This window comes from Typopeltis vanoorti, chromosome 19 (assembly GCF_054136105.1).
Source record: "Typopeltis vanoorti isolate ZY-2024b chromosome 19, IOZ_Tvanoo_1.0, whole genome shotgun sequence".
Taxonomy (NCBI): domain Eukaryota; kingdom Metazoa; phylum Arthropoda; class Arachnida; order Uropygi; family Thelyphonidae; genus Typopeltis; species Typopeltis vanoorti.
The window spans coordinates 30,834,314-30,851,066 of NC_143567.1; the positions used below are offsets into that span (position 1 = coordinate 30,834,314).

At 37.8% G+C, this 16,753-nt stretch overlaps 1 protein-coding gene across 1 annotated transcript in view; it reads left to right on the forward strand.

Annotated features, from left to right (window-relative positions):
• LOC150095963 (fatty-acid amide hydrolase 2-B-like) overlaps positions 1-16,753 on the forward strand; it is an 81,413-nt gene that overhangs the window by 19,282 nt on the left and 45,378 nt on the right. Inside the window, exons 2-3 of the mRNA XM_090408951.1 lie at positions 551-792; positions 14,234-14,453. Of these exons, the coding sequence (XP_090265077.1) occupies positions 610-792; positions 14,234-14,453 (403 nt within the window). The 5' untranslated portion in view covers positions 551-609. The remainder of the gene's footprint in view (positions 1-550; positions 793-14,233; positions 14,454-16,753) is intronic.

Consider the following 16,753-nt stretch of genomic DNA (forward strand, 5'->3'; position numbering starts at 1 on the left):
GTTGGGAAAACCAGGCCGTCATTCCCTTTCATGATATTACCATTCATCTGCCTCAAGTACCAATCTATTCAGGTTTCCTGATATTTCTCTTCTCAATTTAGCTTCATCAGCAAATAGCAGAATGATGTGACTGATTCAGTTCTGCTGAACAGAACACATGGAAATATTGCCATCATGTCACCTAGTCTTGCCATTATTAGCATCATGTTTACTGAATGTCTTGTCTATTTCGAGTTCACTCACTAGTTCATTCATCCTCTCCTTCCTTTTCCCTTAACTCGGCATTAGTAAGGTGGCGGTGTCACAGTTATTTCTTTCTATATCTTTGGGGTCTGTGATGCCCCGCCTTATTAATGCCGGGTTAAGTTTGGAGCACATCATTCTCAGCAGCAGTATAAGACAATTGAACAAAATAATCATTAAATAATTTTACACTTAAGTTTTTAACATTTCCTAATAAATAGAAAAAAGTATTTGATAGTACTGTATTTTTATTTACTTATTTATTTTATTTTATTTATTTATTTAATTTAATTAATTTTTTTTGCAGGTTTCAGTTTCAAATCTACTGAAGATTTTCTTAATGCATTACTAAATTATTCTTAAAACATGGAAAACAGCAGAAATTCTATTTCCTTTTTCTTGACTAGAATTATTTTCTCTTTCTTTCACTTCATTATGAATTGTATATTGACTTTCTGGTATAAAAAGTCAGATAAACTTCCTCCAGTTAAAAATCCAGTTCTTCTGAAATCTGCTGTGGAACAAGCTACAAAGATTAGAAAAGGACAGGTAAAAAGTTCTTACTATTTTTATTATTATTTATTCCTCATATTATCATTATTACAAGTGCCTGTGAAGCTTCATGATAACATATTTGATGCTGAATCAACAGAAGAGAGACCACTATCATTTCCTTTTTAGTCAGCAACTAGAGGTACAACAATTTCTGTGTCTTTTTTTTTTTTTAGATGGAGTTAATTCACCTTTGGCACAGGTGAGTAGAGCTTATTCTGTTCTCTCACCAACCCTCTTCCTTCTATATATATCAATGACCTACTTCAGTTGACCTCTAATCCAATACAGTTTTGCAGATGACAGCACATTGTACTCTTATTTTTCATTTGATAAACCTTACTCTACATCATCTCAACCTACAGAATATCAACCACCACTGTCCTCAATTCTGATCTCCAAGTCATCCTCCAATGGGGGTTCAGATAACCTCATCAATTTCAATGCTAGTAAAACTAGTTCCATCTTACTTCTCACAAAAAAGAACCATTTTCTCCCCAGTATTATTTTTAATAACGCTCAAATTTCCAAACAAGATGAGATTTCTCTTCTTGGAATCACCCTGACATCAAGCCTTTCCTGGCATAAACACATCACAATTGTTGTGACCTCAACTTCTAAAAAACTAGGATTTTATTTTCACTCAAGACGTTACTTTACCTCTGAATAGCTGTTAACTTTATACATATCAAAATCTGCTCAGCTATTGAATACTTCTCTCACATTTAGAGTGGGATATCTAAAAGCTTCCTCAAAATGCTTGATTCCATACAAAGAAGAGCAATTAGATTAATTAAGGATTAATCATGCACTTTTTATTCTGCAATTTGTGTATTCTATAACTATTTCCATGGCAAATGTTCATCTGAAATAGCATTAATATTTCTCCCACTTTGTACTAAGCCTGCAGGAACATGTGCAGCTGCTGCCCAACATCCCTTCACAGTACACCTTGAAACCCACAGAACAAGTTTCTTTTCCTCCTCCTTCATCCCCACTACTGCTGTATTTTGGAACAGTCTCCCCCCCCCCCCCCGATGTGTTTCCCAAGGAATACAATACACAGACTTTTAAATCAAATGTAAACAAGTTTCTCCTTTCCCAACTCATTACCCATGCATGGTACTAAAGTACTATGGGTTGATTTACCAACCTCTCATGTATGGGCTCAACATAAAAAAATCCCCCTGTAACTCCATATAACACACCCACACTATTTCAGACAATAATACCAGTTGAAGAAGGCAGTAGTGGCCTACAGTGTTCTTATCACCTGAAAAATCTGTAAATCATTAGCAGTGGTAAACCTTGGTCATCAAACTACTAATGATGTTTATAGGTGGAGAGCCACTATCAATTTCCAAAAACATAGGACTAAAATAGTTCCATCTATTTCCTTTGGGGAATGAATAGGTGTTAGAGGTCTTATTTTATTTATTTTTTTATTATATTACAATAACTCATATTGTGTCAGTAATTTATCTACAGGTCAGAGATGAATCAGTGGTCTTATTTCTCATGCTACTCACTCCTCCATTCACAAACACTTTGCTTTCTCCCATTACACTCTCCTGTGCTTTTGCATTGCTTCTGGCTTCCTCTGATCTCTTCTGCACATCACTCATTACATTTGTGTCTAGCAACAGTCACACCAATTGTTTCAACACCAAATCCAACAAATGCATTCCTTTAAGTACAAATTCTATTTATTTCTATTTAGAAATAAATAGAATTCTAAATAATTCTATTTATTCCTCAGATTCATTTCACATATCAACAAGCTGCACCCCTTTCTCTCACACAACTCTGATAGCATACAGTTCATAATGGTTCATAGAGTTCATAGAGGTTATAGTCGGATGTGTTACAAGGTAGCAGCGAAAGCAAGATAAATTTTTGTTATTATTTATTAGCATTTTTATTTAATGATGGGGGAATCTAAGCTAGATACAACATATAGTCAGTGGGTAGGTTGCAGTTGGGGAATTTGTACTTAAACATAATATTTCAGTATAGGTTGTAGAGGTTGTAGTATTCTTTGTGTTTAAATAACGGTGGCAGTTTGCCAATGGTTTATCACCAAGTCCGCTCCCATGTAAGCACTACATTTTACATGACATAAAACAGGATTTTGTGGTATGCAGTTCTCGTGGCATGTACACATCCCAGCAGTTAGAAATGTAGTGCTTACATGGGAGCGGACTTGGTGATAAACCATTAGCAAACTGCCACCATTATTTAAACACAAAGAATACTACAACCTCTCAGATCCTTTCCTATATCGTTAATGAACAAATTGAAAAGTAGTGGTCCAAGAACAGAACCCTGTGGCACACTGCGAGTCACAAGCCATCTCTTGGACTCCACTCCTGAATAAACCACTCTCTGGTATCTCTCCATCAACCACCCTCATATCCATCATACCAATCCTGTATCCATCCCCATATGCTGCAGTTTACTGATTAGAATTCCATGTGGTATCTTGTCAAAGGCCTCAGCAAGGTCGGGTAGAATCACTGTAAACCCATTACCTTTATCCAGTTCAGCCGTCACTGTGTTATAAAACCTGAGCAAGTTACTGAGGCATGATCTACCCTTCACAAAACCATGTTGTTTCCCCATACAGTATCCCATTTTCATCTATCCAATCCTGTATTTTTCTCTTGACTAATTTCTCCAAGACCTTGACAACGATTCCTGATATGCTAATCAGTCGGTAATTTACAACAACAATCTTGGAACCTCTTTTATGTAGTGGAACTATTTTCCTTTCTTTCCACCCCCTCGGGACTAACCCAGACCCAAGACTCAAATTAAATGGTCAAGGGCAGTGACAATTCTTTAGCCGCTTCATGTACGATATGAGCTGGTATACCATCCAATCCCACAGATGTATTGACATTGAGGTTTCGTAATAGACTATTCACCTCCACTTCATTCACCACAATTCCCGTATAATCTATTGGTTCATTCATTCCTGCAATGTCACCACCTGGATGATATACTCTTGCAAAGTGCTCGCTCAGTAATTTAACTATATCAACTGATTCAGTTACCTCCCTACCATCGCATTCTTTAAAATCATTCTGCCATATACATTTTTTCTTTTACTTGTAACATATCGAAAAAACTGTTTGGGATTCTCTTTAGCCTGCATGGCTCATGAGAATCCCATATTTCATGATCTGTTTTTGCTTTTCTTACCACACTCGTTACCCTTCTGGCCTGCACTTTATACCGTTCATGTGCCTGCTGATCACCTTTCTCCTTAAATTCCCTCCATAGTTGTTTCTTTTTTTGCTACTCAAGCTTAATGGTGTTATTCATCCATTTAACCCCTACTTGATTTATTATTCAGACTCTAGGTATACAGTCAGCCATTGCCTCATGCAAACACTTCCTAACCGCCTCCCATGCACTATCAACATCTAGCCCTTGCAGTTTTACATACCACGGCACTAAACCAATCAAACTCCTAAGCATGTTATACTTACCAGCCCAATAATTCCACATGTACCCTGTCTTAATTGTATATTCCACACCTTTAGCCACCTCCCAAGTCAAGACCCTATGATTACTCTCACCAATTGGTAGCAACGTGGTCATATTCATTACAGCCAAATTCTGGGATGCAATTACTAGGTCAAGCACTCTCTGACCCCTTAGTATTTTCCATTACATGCTGTTGCAAATAGTTATCCCTTAATAACTGCATAAAATCCAATTCCTTCCTCCCATGTGTCCTCTCCTCTTTCCAATCAATGTTACCATAGTTGAAATCTCCCATAATAATTACCCTCCTTCCACTCATTTCTTCTATTTGCATACTATCTCCATCATCTATTTTATCACCTGGTCTATAGAAGCACCCAACTGTATTTTCTTCTGCTAGTTTCAATCTTACACCAAATAACCTCAAACGTGCTCTTTTCTCAATCCTTCAGTTCCACTTCTATTCTCCTTGGCTGTAGCTCATCAGCTATCATCAATAACACTGCTCCCCCATTTTATTCTCCCTGTCACTCCTGAACACACCATACCCCTCACATTCAATCCCACTAGCTATATCATCTTCTGTCAGCCATGTTTCACTAATGTCAATAACCTGTGGCCTGGAGTGCCAATCAAGGCCAAAAATTCTTCTTTCTTGTTCCTAATACTTCTGGCATTAGTATACATGAATTGCAGAAACCCATTTGTTCCATCCCTATTTTGATGCCTTATACTAACTATCCCATTCTGATTTGTTGTCTTTCGTACTCTCTCGGGCATATTACTCACATTCATACACTCAACTGTCTGCATACCTCCCCCCCCCCCTTAATAACTAGTTTCCCTGATTCTGCATATCCATTTCCACTACATTCAACACCTTTTCAAGTCTCCGTACACCAAATCCATTCAAATGTAAACCATTCATCTTATATAAATCATTTCGCCCATCGAACTCACTCCACACATTCACAAATTCCACACCACTCTTCCTGCATAATTCACTGAATATTCAGTTGTTTGCTGATGATGCAAAATTAGGTAGAGTAATAGTTATTCAAGGTGATGCAGAGAGCCTGCAGAACGATTTAAACAGGCTGTCAATATGGGCAAAAGATAATGGGTGTCAGTTTAATATGAAGAAATGTAAGGTTATGCATTTTGGGAATTTATATGGCCTTAATGAACCCACATCTGGATTACTGTGCTGAAGTCTGGTCCCCTGGGTTTCTTGGGGATGAGGAAGCATTGGAGAGGATTTAGAGTCGAATGACCAAGACGGTGAGTGGCCTGTGGAATGTTCCCTATGAGGATAGATTGAGGGTGTGTGGATTGCAGAAGTTGGTTGATAAGAGAAAAAGAGGAGATATAATAGAAACATCTAAGTTTCTTAAAGGGTTTTATTTTAGTAAAATAAATAAAATAAAATCCTTTAAGCAACTTAAATGCCTTAGAAGATAGAAATATAAGATCTGATAAGGTTGGGGTCTTGACAGGTAACAGATTGCTTTGGAGGAAATTGTAGATAGGAAGTTAGTAATGATGTAAATTTTTCATGTACTACTATCATATCCTGTACATCTCTTGAGGGTGCATGTCAGGAATTGATGATGATAAAGTGTTTTATAGGATTGATGCAGGGGAAATGTTTCAGCACTTGGCTAGAGAGACCAGAAAAAAGGGGTCATCCTTGTAAGTTGAATAAAGGCATGGTTATGAGGACTAGATTGTTTGCTTGGAGAGTTATTAATGAGTGGAATGGGTTGCCAGAGTTAGTTGGGTGTGGTTTTGTCTGTTATGTTAATGGGTTCAAGGAGAGGTATGATAGATTGTGTGGATAGATTGGTCTCCCACAATGAGTCTTCAGACTCCATGGAGGTGCCCATATAATAATAATAATAATAATAATAATAATAATAATAATAATGTATAATACACTCATGACAAGAAACCATCTTTAAAAAATCTGTTCCATTCACCATATTTGATTTTTGCACCATGTGTTTTGCAGTTTTCATTCTGATCATTTTGCTTTATTTACTGTAAGCAGCAATTATGCTAAAAAATTGACCAAATATAGCAACAACTTCAAACAGACATTACATATATATTCTCAACTGTCACTATAAATAAAATTTCACAGAAATGCTTAGAATTTTGTCAGTATTATAAAAAATGTAATTTTCTTGGCTAGAGCAGTTCTGCTGAAAATCTTTCTCCAACACTAATGAAACTCCTTGAATTGTTTATTCAATTAATTATTTTTAAGAACTGTCTTTTGGTGAGTTGTTGCTTGATAAATTGCCTTTCTTGTTTTCAATTAAAGTTTTGCATACCCTGTGCAATATTTCATCTATGAGGGTTGTCTGAAAAGTTCTTGGCCTAACAATGAAAAAACAAATTTATAATTTCAAATTATTTTTATTTTTCAACGTAATCTCCCTTAAGACTAACGCATTTATTCCAGCATCAGGACTAATTCATTTATTCCAACTCCATTATCCCATCCCTGTAGTGGTTCTCAGTAAGATCTGCAAAATACCCCTCTACTGCAATCACATCTTGATTCGAAGAAAAATGCTGACCAGCAAGGAAGAGTTTCAATTTTGGGAAGAGATAGAAGTCAGAGGGAGCCAAATCTGGGGAATAGGATGGATGTTCCAACAATCCACAGTGCAGATCCCTTAACTTTCCCATTGCCAAAACACCTTTGTGGTCAGATGCATTGTCCCGATGAAAGATGATTTTTTTTCTTCTGTAAACTGGGTCTTTTCTCACAAATTTTTTCATCTAGTCTGGTTAAAAGATCGGAATAATATTTCCCGGTTATTGTTTTACCCTTTTCAAGATAATTAATATACAAAATGCCTTTAGCATTCCAAACACAGATGCCACGACCTTTCCTGCTGATGGAACTCACTTTGTCTTCTTTGGCACTGAACAACCGACTGTTTGTTCAAGCACTGTTTTGACTGCTGTTTGGATTCTGGTGTGTAATGGTGAGTCCTAGTCTCATCCATAGTAATAAATCAATGCACAAAATCAGTTTTATTCTTGTTAAAATGCTCCAAGCACTAAGAGATTTTCATGCAAGTGTGTTTTTGATCTGCTGTAAGCAAGCACGGCACCCATCTTGCGCAAAGCTTTTTCATTTTCAATTCTTCATGCAAAATATATCCTAAACATTCTTTTGAAATGCCTATAGTTTCAGCAATTTCCTGCATTTTGACTCGCCGGGTTATCCAATACTATATTGTGCACTTAATCAATGATTTCTGGTGTTGTTACACTTTTTTTGGACGTCCTTCATATGGATCAACGTCAAGGCTGGTACGGCCACGTTTAAAGTCGGCAGCCCATTTCTTAATTGTTGAAAACGAAGGAGAAGAGTGCCCATAAACTTTTATGAACTTCGAATCAATTTCTTTTGGCGTTGAACTTTCTTTTACAAAGAATTTTATAATCACACAATACTCAATTTTATCCATTTCAAGGGATACAAACAACACTTTTACTTCAGACAGCTGTATAAAACAAACTACTTGATAGAATGACTTGCAATGTCACATAGATGCTTATGACAGATGTACCAACTTAGAAAAAAAATCTTGTCGATAGTGTTGCCATCTATAATCGAGGCCGAGAACTTTTCAGACTACCCTTGTATATCTATCTAATAAGCTTCTCTCACCAACTTATATATCTTAATCATATCGCTTGTTTTCACAACTGACATGTTCTGAAGTTCATGCTCCTAACCTATTATGATATCACACCATCATATTCAATTCTGGAGTCCTAAAGTAGTTATTCACCTCTGTACTCTCTCTCTCTCTATCTAACATTTCCTTATTACACAGATATCCATGTGATGACCAGATCTGCTCACCAAAATTCAGATGTGCCTAATTAGTGGCCTGACACTGTGAAACTATTGCCTTCTTATTCCTGATTTTCAGTGTTATTTACATTATGGCAACAATCATTACAACTTTTTTGCAGTGCATATCCCAAAGCTTACCTCCCCATCCACCAATAGCCCCAGATCCCTCACCTCCACCATGTGCATGATTTTACACTTGTCAGAATTGAATTAATATCATAATTCATCTGCCCAAATCAATAGCCTATTCAAATCTTGTAACAACATCAAATCAGAGCTCTCTACTAATGCTTTTCCTAATGGATTATACTGACATACTGGCAGTGTATAAATCAAATAATAACAGCTCCTTATGGTACCGTTATTATTATTATTACTATTTTATTATTACATCAACCTCCATGATACCACACCCTCATATACAACTCACTGATTTTTATCATCCAGCTATCTGTACCTAGACAGCGGCTATCATTCTGAACAGTTTTTGGTTATGTGGTATTCTGTCAAATGCCATTTCAAAACTTAGAAAATTCATAGTATAAGAATCTCCTATGTCCAATACTTGTTTTATTATAAAATGTAACTACATTACTAGAGCAAGAGCTCTGCTTAACAAACCCATAGTGCTATCTGAAAAGATTCCTATTTTCATCAACCCAAGTTTGTATTGAATTTCTTACTAGCACTCTCTAATACATTCGCTTCCACATTTGATGCACAAAGTGGCCTGTAGTTTACTAGCAATAATTTGAATTCTTCCTTATGGAGAAGCACTATTTTTCTTTCCTTCCTTCCACTCTTTAAGGATGTACCTTTTGCCAGACTGTTACTGAAGGGCAATTAATTTTCATACACTTCACATTCCCGATCTGCTAGTCTCTATTCATCCTTCCCAATTGTATTCAATGCTACTCACAATTCCTCAACATGATATCCACTTACAAATTACTCATAAAACATTTTTAGTATCTTTAGTGACACATGCCATCTTCAACTAAAGTGATTCTTCCATATTCACCATTCACCATTTAATGCTAGCTGCATTAAACTGTAGAATTTTATTACTATTATTATTATTATTTTATTATTACATCAACCTCCATGGAGTCTAGCTGACTCATAGTAGGAGGTTCACTCAACCAAAAAATTTATCATTGTTATTATTATTATTATTATTACCCCAAGAACCCATGGAGTCAAACACTCATCTAGGAGGTCCTTTGGTCATACACACAGCTCATCATACCATGCCTTAGACACACTCAAATTCTCTGCACACACCATGTTCTCAGGAAAGGCATTTCAATCATTCACAACTCTGCATGCAAAAAACCTGCTTCTCACTCCCCTACTCACATACTCCTTGTACAGCTTCCAGGGATGACCTCTGTTTCTGCCTTGATCTCCCATCATTTGCCTGTAAAACCTCTTCAACATCGATCGTATAACAACACCTTACTAACTTGTAGGTCTCTATCATATCACCTCTCTTCCTCCTATCCACTTGACCCTGTAAATTGCATTTTCACAGCCTTTTCTTATATTCAACATTTCAGAGATCAGATCAGATTGGACCCTTTCCAACATCTCTTCGTTCTTTTGAAAACCAGGTGACTCAATCTGTGAAAAAAAGTGCATGTGTGGCCTAATCAAAGCCTTATATAACGGAACAATACATGTCAGTGTCCTCCACATCATTCCCAGAATTCTTTGTATTGTCCTCACAATTTTGGCAATGTGTTCAGTAAATTTCAGATCCTTATCCACTATCACCCCAAGATCTCTTATTTCCTCCACCTCCAACAATATATCTCCACCAAGCATAAATTCTACATCCGATCTTTGTTTCCCAAATTTTAAAACCATGCATTTTGCAACATTGATCTCGCATTCCCATTTCATTGCCCATTCACTCAATTTATTCAAGTCTTCTTGTAAGGCAACGACATCTTCTCTACTCTTCATAGTTCATCCCAACTTGGCATCATCTGCAAACAATTGAATATCCACATCTTTGCCAATATCATTAATATACAAGTTAAACAGTAATGGCCCTAAAACAGACCCATGAGGCACACCACTAGTGACTTTCCTCTTCCTGGATATTGCTCCCCCCATATACAACTTGCTGATACCTATCAAATAGCCAGTCTCTGATCCAATGCACTAATCTAATATTCAACCCGATCCTAGTTTGACTTTCCTGTAGCCAGACTTTCATTGAAAAGCCAGGTCAAGAAAGCTGTCAGTTCTTGAACACATTCTCTCAAAACCTATTTGACTAACCCAACATTTAAACCCATGTGCTGCAACTTAAATATCAGCTTATCATGTGGCACCCTGTCAAATGGCTTTGCAAAATCCCCAAAAAATGGCAGCATATGCCTTTCCCTCATCAACTGCTCTTGTCACTTTATTATAAAAGGCAATCATGTTACTAAAGCAAGAGTGTCCTTTAACAAATCAAATCCATGTTGATTCTCACAGATAACAGTACCCTCATCTGCCAATGCTGTATATAGTTCCTCACTAATTTCTCCAAGACCTTAACAACTACTGATGACACACATATGGCTTATAATTAGACACTTCCAGTCTGCTACTGCCCTTGTGCAGGAGCAGTATCTTATCTGCTTCCATTCCTTGGGTACCTTTCCTGCAGCCAGACTTTTATTGAAGAGCCAGGTCAACAGAGCTGTCAGTTCTTTAGCACAACTGTGCTGATATACCATCCAATCCCACAGCTTTACTGTTATTCAGGGTACTCGGTATTTGGAACACACTCTCCTCCTGCACCTCTAAATCTCGAACCTTTCCTATCCCTCTAGTATTAAAACCTTCTTCTCCAAGATGAAATACTCCAATAAAGTGTTCATTGAACAACTCCACAATGTCCTCTGCATCAGTCACTCTATTCCCATTTTTATCCCACAATATCATTCTTCCACAATCATTTCTCCTCCTACTGGCCACATAGCTAAAAAATTCCCTAGGACTTTCTTTGGATCTTAGTGCTAATCTCTTTTCATATTCCACTTTTGCCTTCCTTACCATACTGATCACTCTCCTAGCCTGAGTCTTATATTCTTCATGCATCTGCTCTCCACCCCCTCTGCTTATATCTTTTCCATAACCTCTTTTTCACTTGCAGTTCCTATTTGATATTGTTTGTCATCCACTTTACACTAAATTGTGTCCTCTTCTTCATCGTAGAATACAGCTTACTATTGCTGCTAACAAATATTCCTTCACAATTTCCCAAGCACTAATGATATCCAGGCCTTCCAATTCCACCCTCCATGGAACTGCCTTAAGTTGATATCTAAAACTATTATAATCACCTGCCTTATAATTCCACATATGTTCTCCTTTTCTTTGACTCCTGCATGTCTATTCATCATACAAGTCAAAACCACATGGTCACTCTCTCCAACTGGGGTGGGGGGAGATGTCATCTCAGTTATTATCAGCTCTTCTGATGCTATGACCAAATCCAAAACTCTTGAACCTCTTGTTCCCTCTGTTACATGTTGCCTAAGACATTTGTCCCTCAAGAATTCTAGAAATTCTATACCCTTATTACTACATGCATTATGCATTTTCCTCTTCTCAACTTATACTGCTGTAGTTAAAATCTCCCATAACAATCATTTTTCTTGCACTTGCCAAGCGCAACTGCCTAAACATCTCCTGCTCCCCACCCTCTGTGCTCCTTGGCTTGTAGCAACACCCACTAAATATTCCATCTTGTCCATCTCTACCCCACACAATATGCTTTCAAAACCATTAGTGCGAGTGCCTTCCAAAACTTCCACTCTTAGAGGACATAAGTCGTCACTTATCATAAGCAGTACTCCACTGCCCCCATCTTCCCTTCCTATGCTGCTGAAAAATGCTGTATTCTGCTACTTCTATTCCTGTTATTATATCCTCATCTGTCAACCGCGTTTCAGAGATTCCAATAATCTTTGGCCAGGCTGATGCTATCAGTGCCATCAATTCATCTCCTTTATTCCAGATACTCCTGGCATTAGTATCAAGCATAAAAATGTCATTTGACTTCTACACCTATCATTATCCCCTCCAGACTCCACTGGACTCAGTGTTACCTGATTTCCCTGCCCCCTTCTCACAAGCACCCATTCCCACAAGAGACCACCCCTGCTACCATCCACCCTGGGGATTCTAGTTTACCTGCACTGACACACCGATTTGTTCAGAAAACAGCAATCTCTCTCCAGATGCCTATTCTTCCTCATTCAAATGCAAGTGGTCTCTCACATACATCAAATTGGAAGAACGACGTCACATTGCTCCCTTCGATTAGAAAAGGCCTAAGTTCGATTCTCGTCATGACGGGAGGAATCCTTATATGGACTTTTTTCAATTGATGGTGAGTTAGCCGATCTCATACGGAGGTAGCAAGGTTTTTTCTCCCGGAAACTCGGGTTTTTCATCCCGCATACAGACAAATCGGCCTTTTAGAACACAAGCAATTTACAGACAAAAATACTAGCTGTAGTGGTGGTTGTGGGGGCAGTAGATGGCATTGATGTGGGTGATTGGTGGTAGAGGTTCAGTGGAGTGTTGGAGACGGTGTTGTATAGTAGGTGTCCTCCCGCAATGAGTCTTCAGACTTCTTGGGGGTGTCATGAATAATAATAATAAAAAAAATGCCTTCCAAGCATCTACATATTCCAATCCTTTCTTCTGACACATTCTGGCTATTATACTATTCATTATTACTGCTCTTCTGCTCAGCTCGTCATTATCATATCTGGGTAACACACACTATCTTTCCTCTCTTGTTTTCTTTTGTACAATCTCAAGCATTGAATCTCAGATCTCTCACTACCTGATTTTCACTGCCTCTCAAATCATGCCTACCCACCATCACAATCATCTCCTCCACCCTTTCGCTGGCTTAATTGCCAAGCCACACTTTCTATTGTTCTTCGAGGCAAACACTACTCTGGCATCCTATCTTGCACACCATGGATCATCGAGTCTCCATATATCACACCTCTTATCACTCTGTTCCTTGATTGCTCATCTGCATCCCTCACTCTCTAACCCCTTCTCTCTGTGTTCCCCTACTTACCTGCTGTCCTTGGCATCACTCTATCCCTGGTTCTAGCACCCCCTCGCATTCTTCTCATTCCCTCTCTCCAACAGTTTCCATTCTCTCTTCTTCTATCATTCCCATAACTCTCTCCCTCATTCCCTCTCTTCTACTGTTTTTATTCTCTCCTCTTCTATCATTCTCATAACTCTCTCTCATTCCTACCCTGATTTGCCTTGCATTCATCTCTTCCATTCGCCTAATCTCATCTTTCATACTTCTGATCTCATTCCTGAGACATTCTACCTCCTCTTTCAGCTCATTTCTCTCTCTCTCTCTCTCTCTGCAAGTTAGCCACTCTTTCTCACTATTCATCCTCCCAATCAAGACAATCTCAGAAAAATTTCACAATCATTCAAGCCTTCCACACTCCCCAATCTTATTTTTTCATTCATGTTTTGCTCGTTATTCTCACCCTCATCTCTCTCTCTAGGTTGTTAATTATCATTAACATTGTCATCAACTACTCCTCCAAAGAGTCATACAACTTACTGCAGGAACGTTATCCTAACTGTCAGTCATGCTTCGTTACCACATTCACTTGTGATGATGCTCCAAACTTGGAAAGACTGAGTTTGATTCTCTTGTAGCATAAGAGGAACATATTTAAATGGACATATTTAACTAAACCTGAGTTCACTGCCTCATATGGTAATACAAGGTTTTTCATCCCACATAAGTTGCACACCAGCTGTGTACTTTATTCACATAATTTGCTCACGTCATAACTTCACTTGATTCAGCATATTTATAACAACCAACTAACTAGCACTCGGTCTATCATACAGCATCTTAATTCATTCATGTGATTACGATTTTACTGTAAAAAACTGTGTAGAATTTACTCTAATTATGCATTTAATTCTTTCTGTCATTTGTCTAGTTCATTAGATTATGAGATCTTTCTATATGACTAAACTCTTTTTTTTTCTGTTTAGCTGAAGAGTGAAGATCTTATAAAAGCATGTATCGAAAGAATCAAAGAAGTTCAACCCATACTGAATGCTGTGGTAGACACACGATTTCCTGAAGCCCTTGAAGAAGCCAAAAAAGTTGATCAGTTTATTTTATCTAGAGAAAAATCTGAAGAAGAAATAGCAAGAGAAAAACCTTTCCTAGGAGTACCATTTACCTGCAAAGAAGCCATTAGTGTGTCAGGTTTGTATTTTTTTTTTTGTATGTGTGTGTAGGGGGGGGAAGGCATTTAAAATAAATATATTTTTATTCATACTAATGTTATTGCCATTTAGGATTATACTGAAGAAGCCAGAATATGAGGTGAATATATTGTTCCTGTCTGACAATTGCATGTATTCTAACTGATTTACATATTTTTTTGAACAGGAAGGAAATGGAAAGCCTAGTTTCTGGGAGGAAACAATACTGACCTGTCATAATTTAACTTATCTTCAACTGCAAAAACCCTTATGAATATTCCTTTCACCCTATATGGGATATGAATCCAGGTTTTTCCAACCAAAGGACAAATCTTTCTTCAAACTACATTATGGAGTGCACACATCCATTCTTATAAGAGGAAATGGCTACACCATAATATTACATAAGTTGCATAGAAAACATAAATTGGAATAGATATGAAGCTGATGCAGAGATTGGGAGTTGCTAACAGACAGACACTAGAGAGTAGTGTGTTATAGAATCCAGAAGAATACAGGTGACTGGTGGAATGCCTCAAGGTTCAGTGCTAGGGTCATTTCTGTTCAATTTGCATATTAATAATATCGAGAATAGGGGGTATTCAGTTGTTTGCTGATAATGCATTTAATTTGACAAAATGTAAGGTTATGCACATTGAGAAGAGGGGATATGATAGAAACATTCAAATGACTAAAAGGTTTTTATAGGATTGATGCAGGGGAAATGTTTCAGCTGTGTGATAGTGATGGAAGAACAAGAGGTCATCTCTGGAAATTAAAGAAGAGTGTGGTTAACAAAGGTGTCAGAACAAGGTTTTTTGCCTGGAGGGTGGTGAATGAGTGGAATTCATTGCCTGACTTTGTTGTGAGCTCTTCATCTGTAAATGAATTCAAGAAGAGATATGACAGATATTGTTTTGCTAGTTTGGGTCTCCCGCGATGAGTCTACTGACTCCATGGAGATACCCGTAATAATAATAAATAAATAATAAGAAGATTGCATTGATAGTACCAGATTGCAGAAAATTTCTCAGGCTAGAGATCTGAGAATGATGGTGGAACAGAAAGCTGAATTTCAGAAGGCATATTGTCAAAGTTGACAAAATTGCTTAAAGGATTACTCAGATTCTTCAAGAACACACTGACAAGTAAAGACTGAGAGGTTATTATTCCTCTTTAGAAGGCTATATGGTATGGTTGCCTCATAACTACTGTGCACAGATTTAGTCACCTGGATTTCTTGGGAATAACAAGTGTGTGTGTGGGGGGGGGAATGGGGATCCAGTGATGAGTGACCAAAATGTGACAAGTCTGAGGAATGCTCCCTATGAGGCTAGACTGAATTGCAAAGTTTGGTTGACAGGTGGAAAAGGGGAACATGTTTGAAATTTATAGGTTACTAAAGAGGTTCTTAAGATAAATACAAAAGAATTTTTTCAAGACTTAATAAAGAGAGAAGAAGAGGTTCTCCTGTTAGATGTGTATGAGTATACTTAGTGAAGGTGTGAGGACTAGATTTTTTGCTTGGAGAGTGACAAATGATTGTAGTTAATTGTCAAAGATAGTTTTGAGTTCTCTGACAGCAAATGAGTTTAAGGAGAGGTATGATAGGTATCATGTAAATAATGGTTAGTGTGCCTCCCATCGAGTCTTCTGCCTACAATAAAAGAGGTTATGATTCCATCATAGCAGTATATGGAGATTGCATAGTTAAAGGATTAGTTAATGAGAGAGCCCATAAGGTCTGTTATCCAGGAGGGAGAATGAGTAAAATAATTTAGAGGTTGGATATGAGGAAAACACAAGCAAGAGATTTAGTGGTGAATGTGGGGACAGATGATCTAACTGGACATAAGGAGCATGTGAGGGCGAATATCAGAAGGTTATTGAGAAGCGAGTGAAAGATCAGTGTAGTGAAAAAGGGTGTCAGTGTGTTGCTGAGGCATGACAATGATGAGTTGCAATGGAGAGCCAAAATCATGAATAGTAAGCTAGTGGAGTGTGTGTGAGGAGAAGGGAATACAGTTTGTGGATGTATGGCATGTGTTTGAGGGAAGAATAAAATTATACAGGCATGATGGGTTGCATTTGAATGGCTTTGGAGTGAGTGCACTGGAGAAAGTGTTGCTGAATAGATGTACAACGTGTGATGTGTGCAAGAGATGAAGTGAAAAATCAGAAGAGTGGTACTGAAGAGACAGAAGTGCTTAACAGTGAAAACAGTAGTAGTGCCAGAGATGAAGAAAGAACAGGAATGCAAGAGGAAATGGGGAAGGGGGAGCCCAGGTGGACAGGGAGATA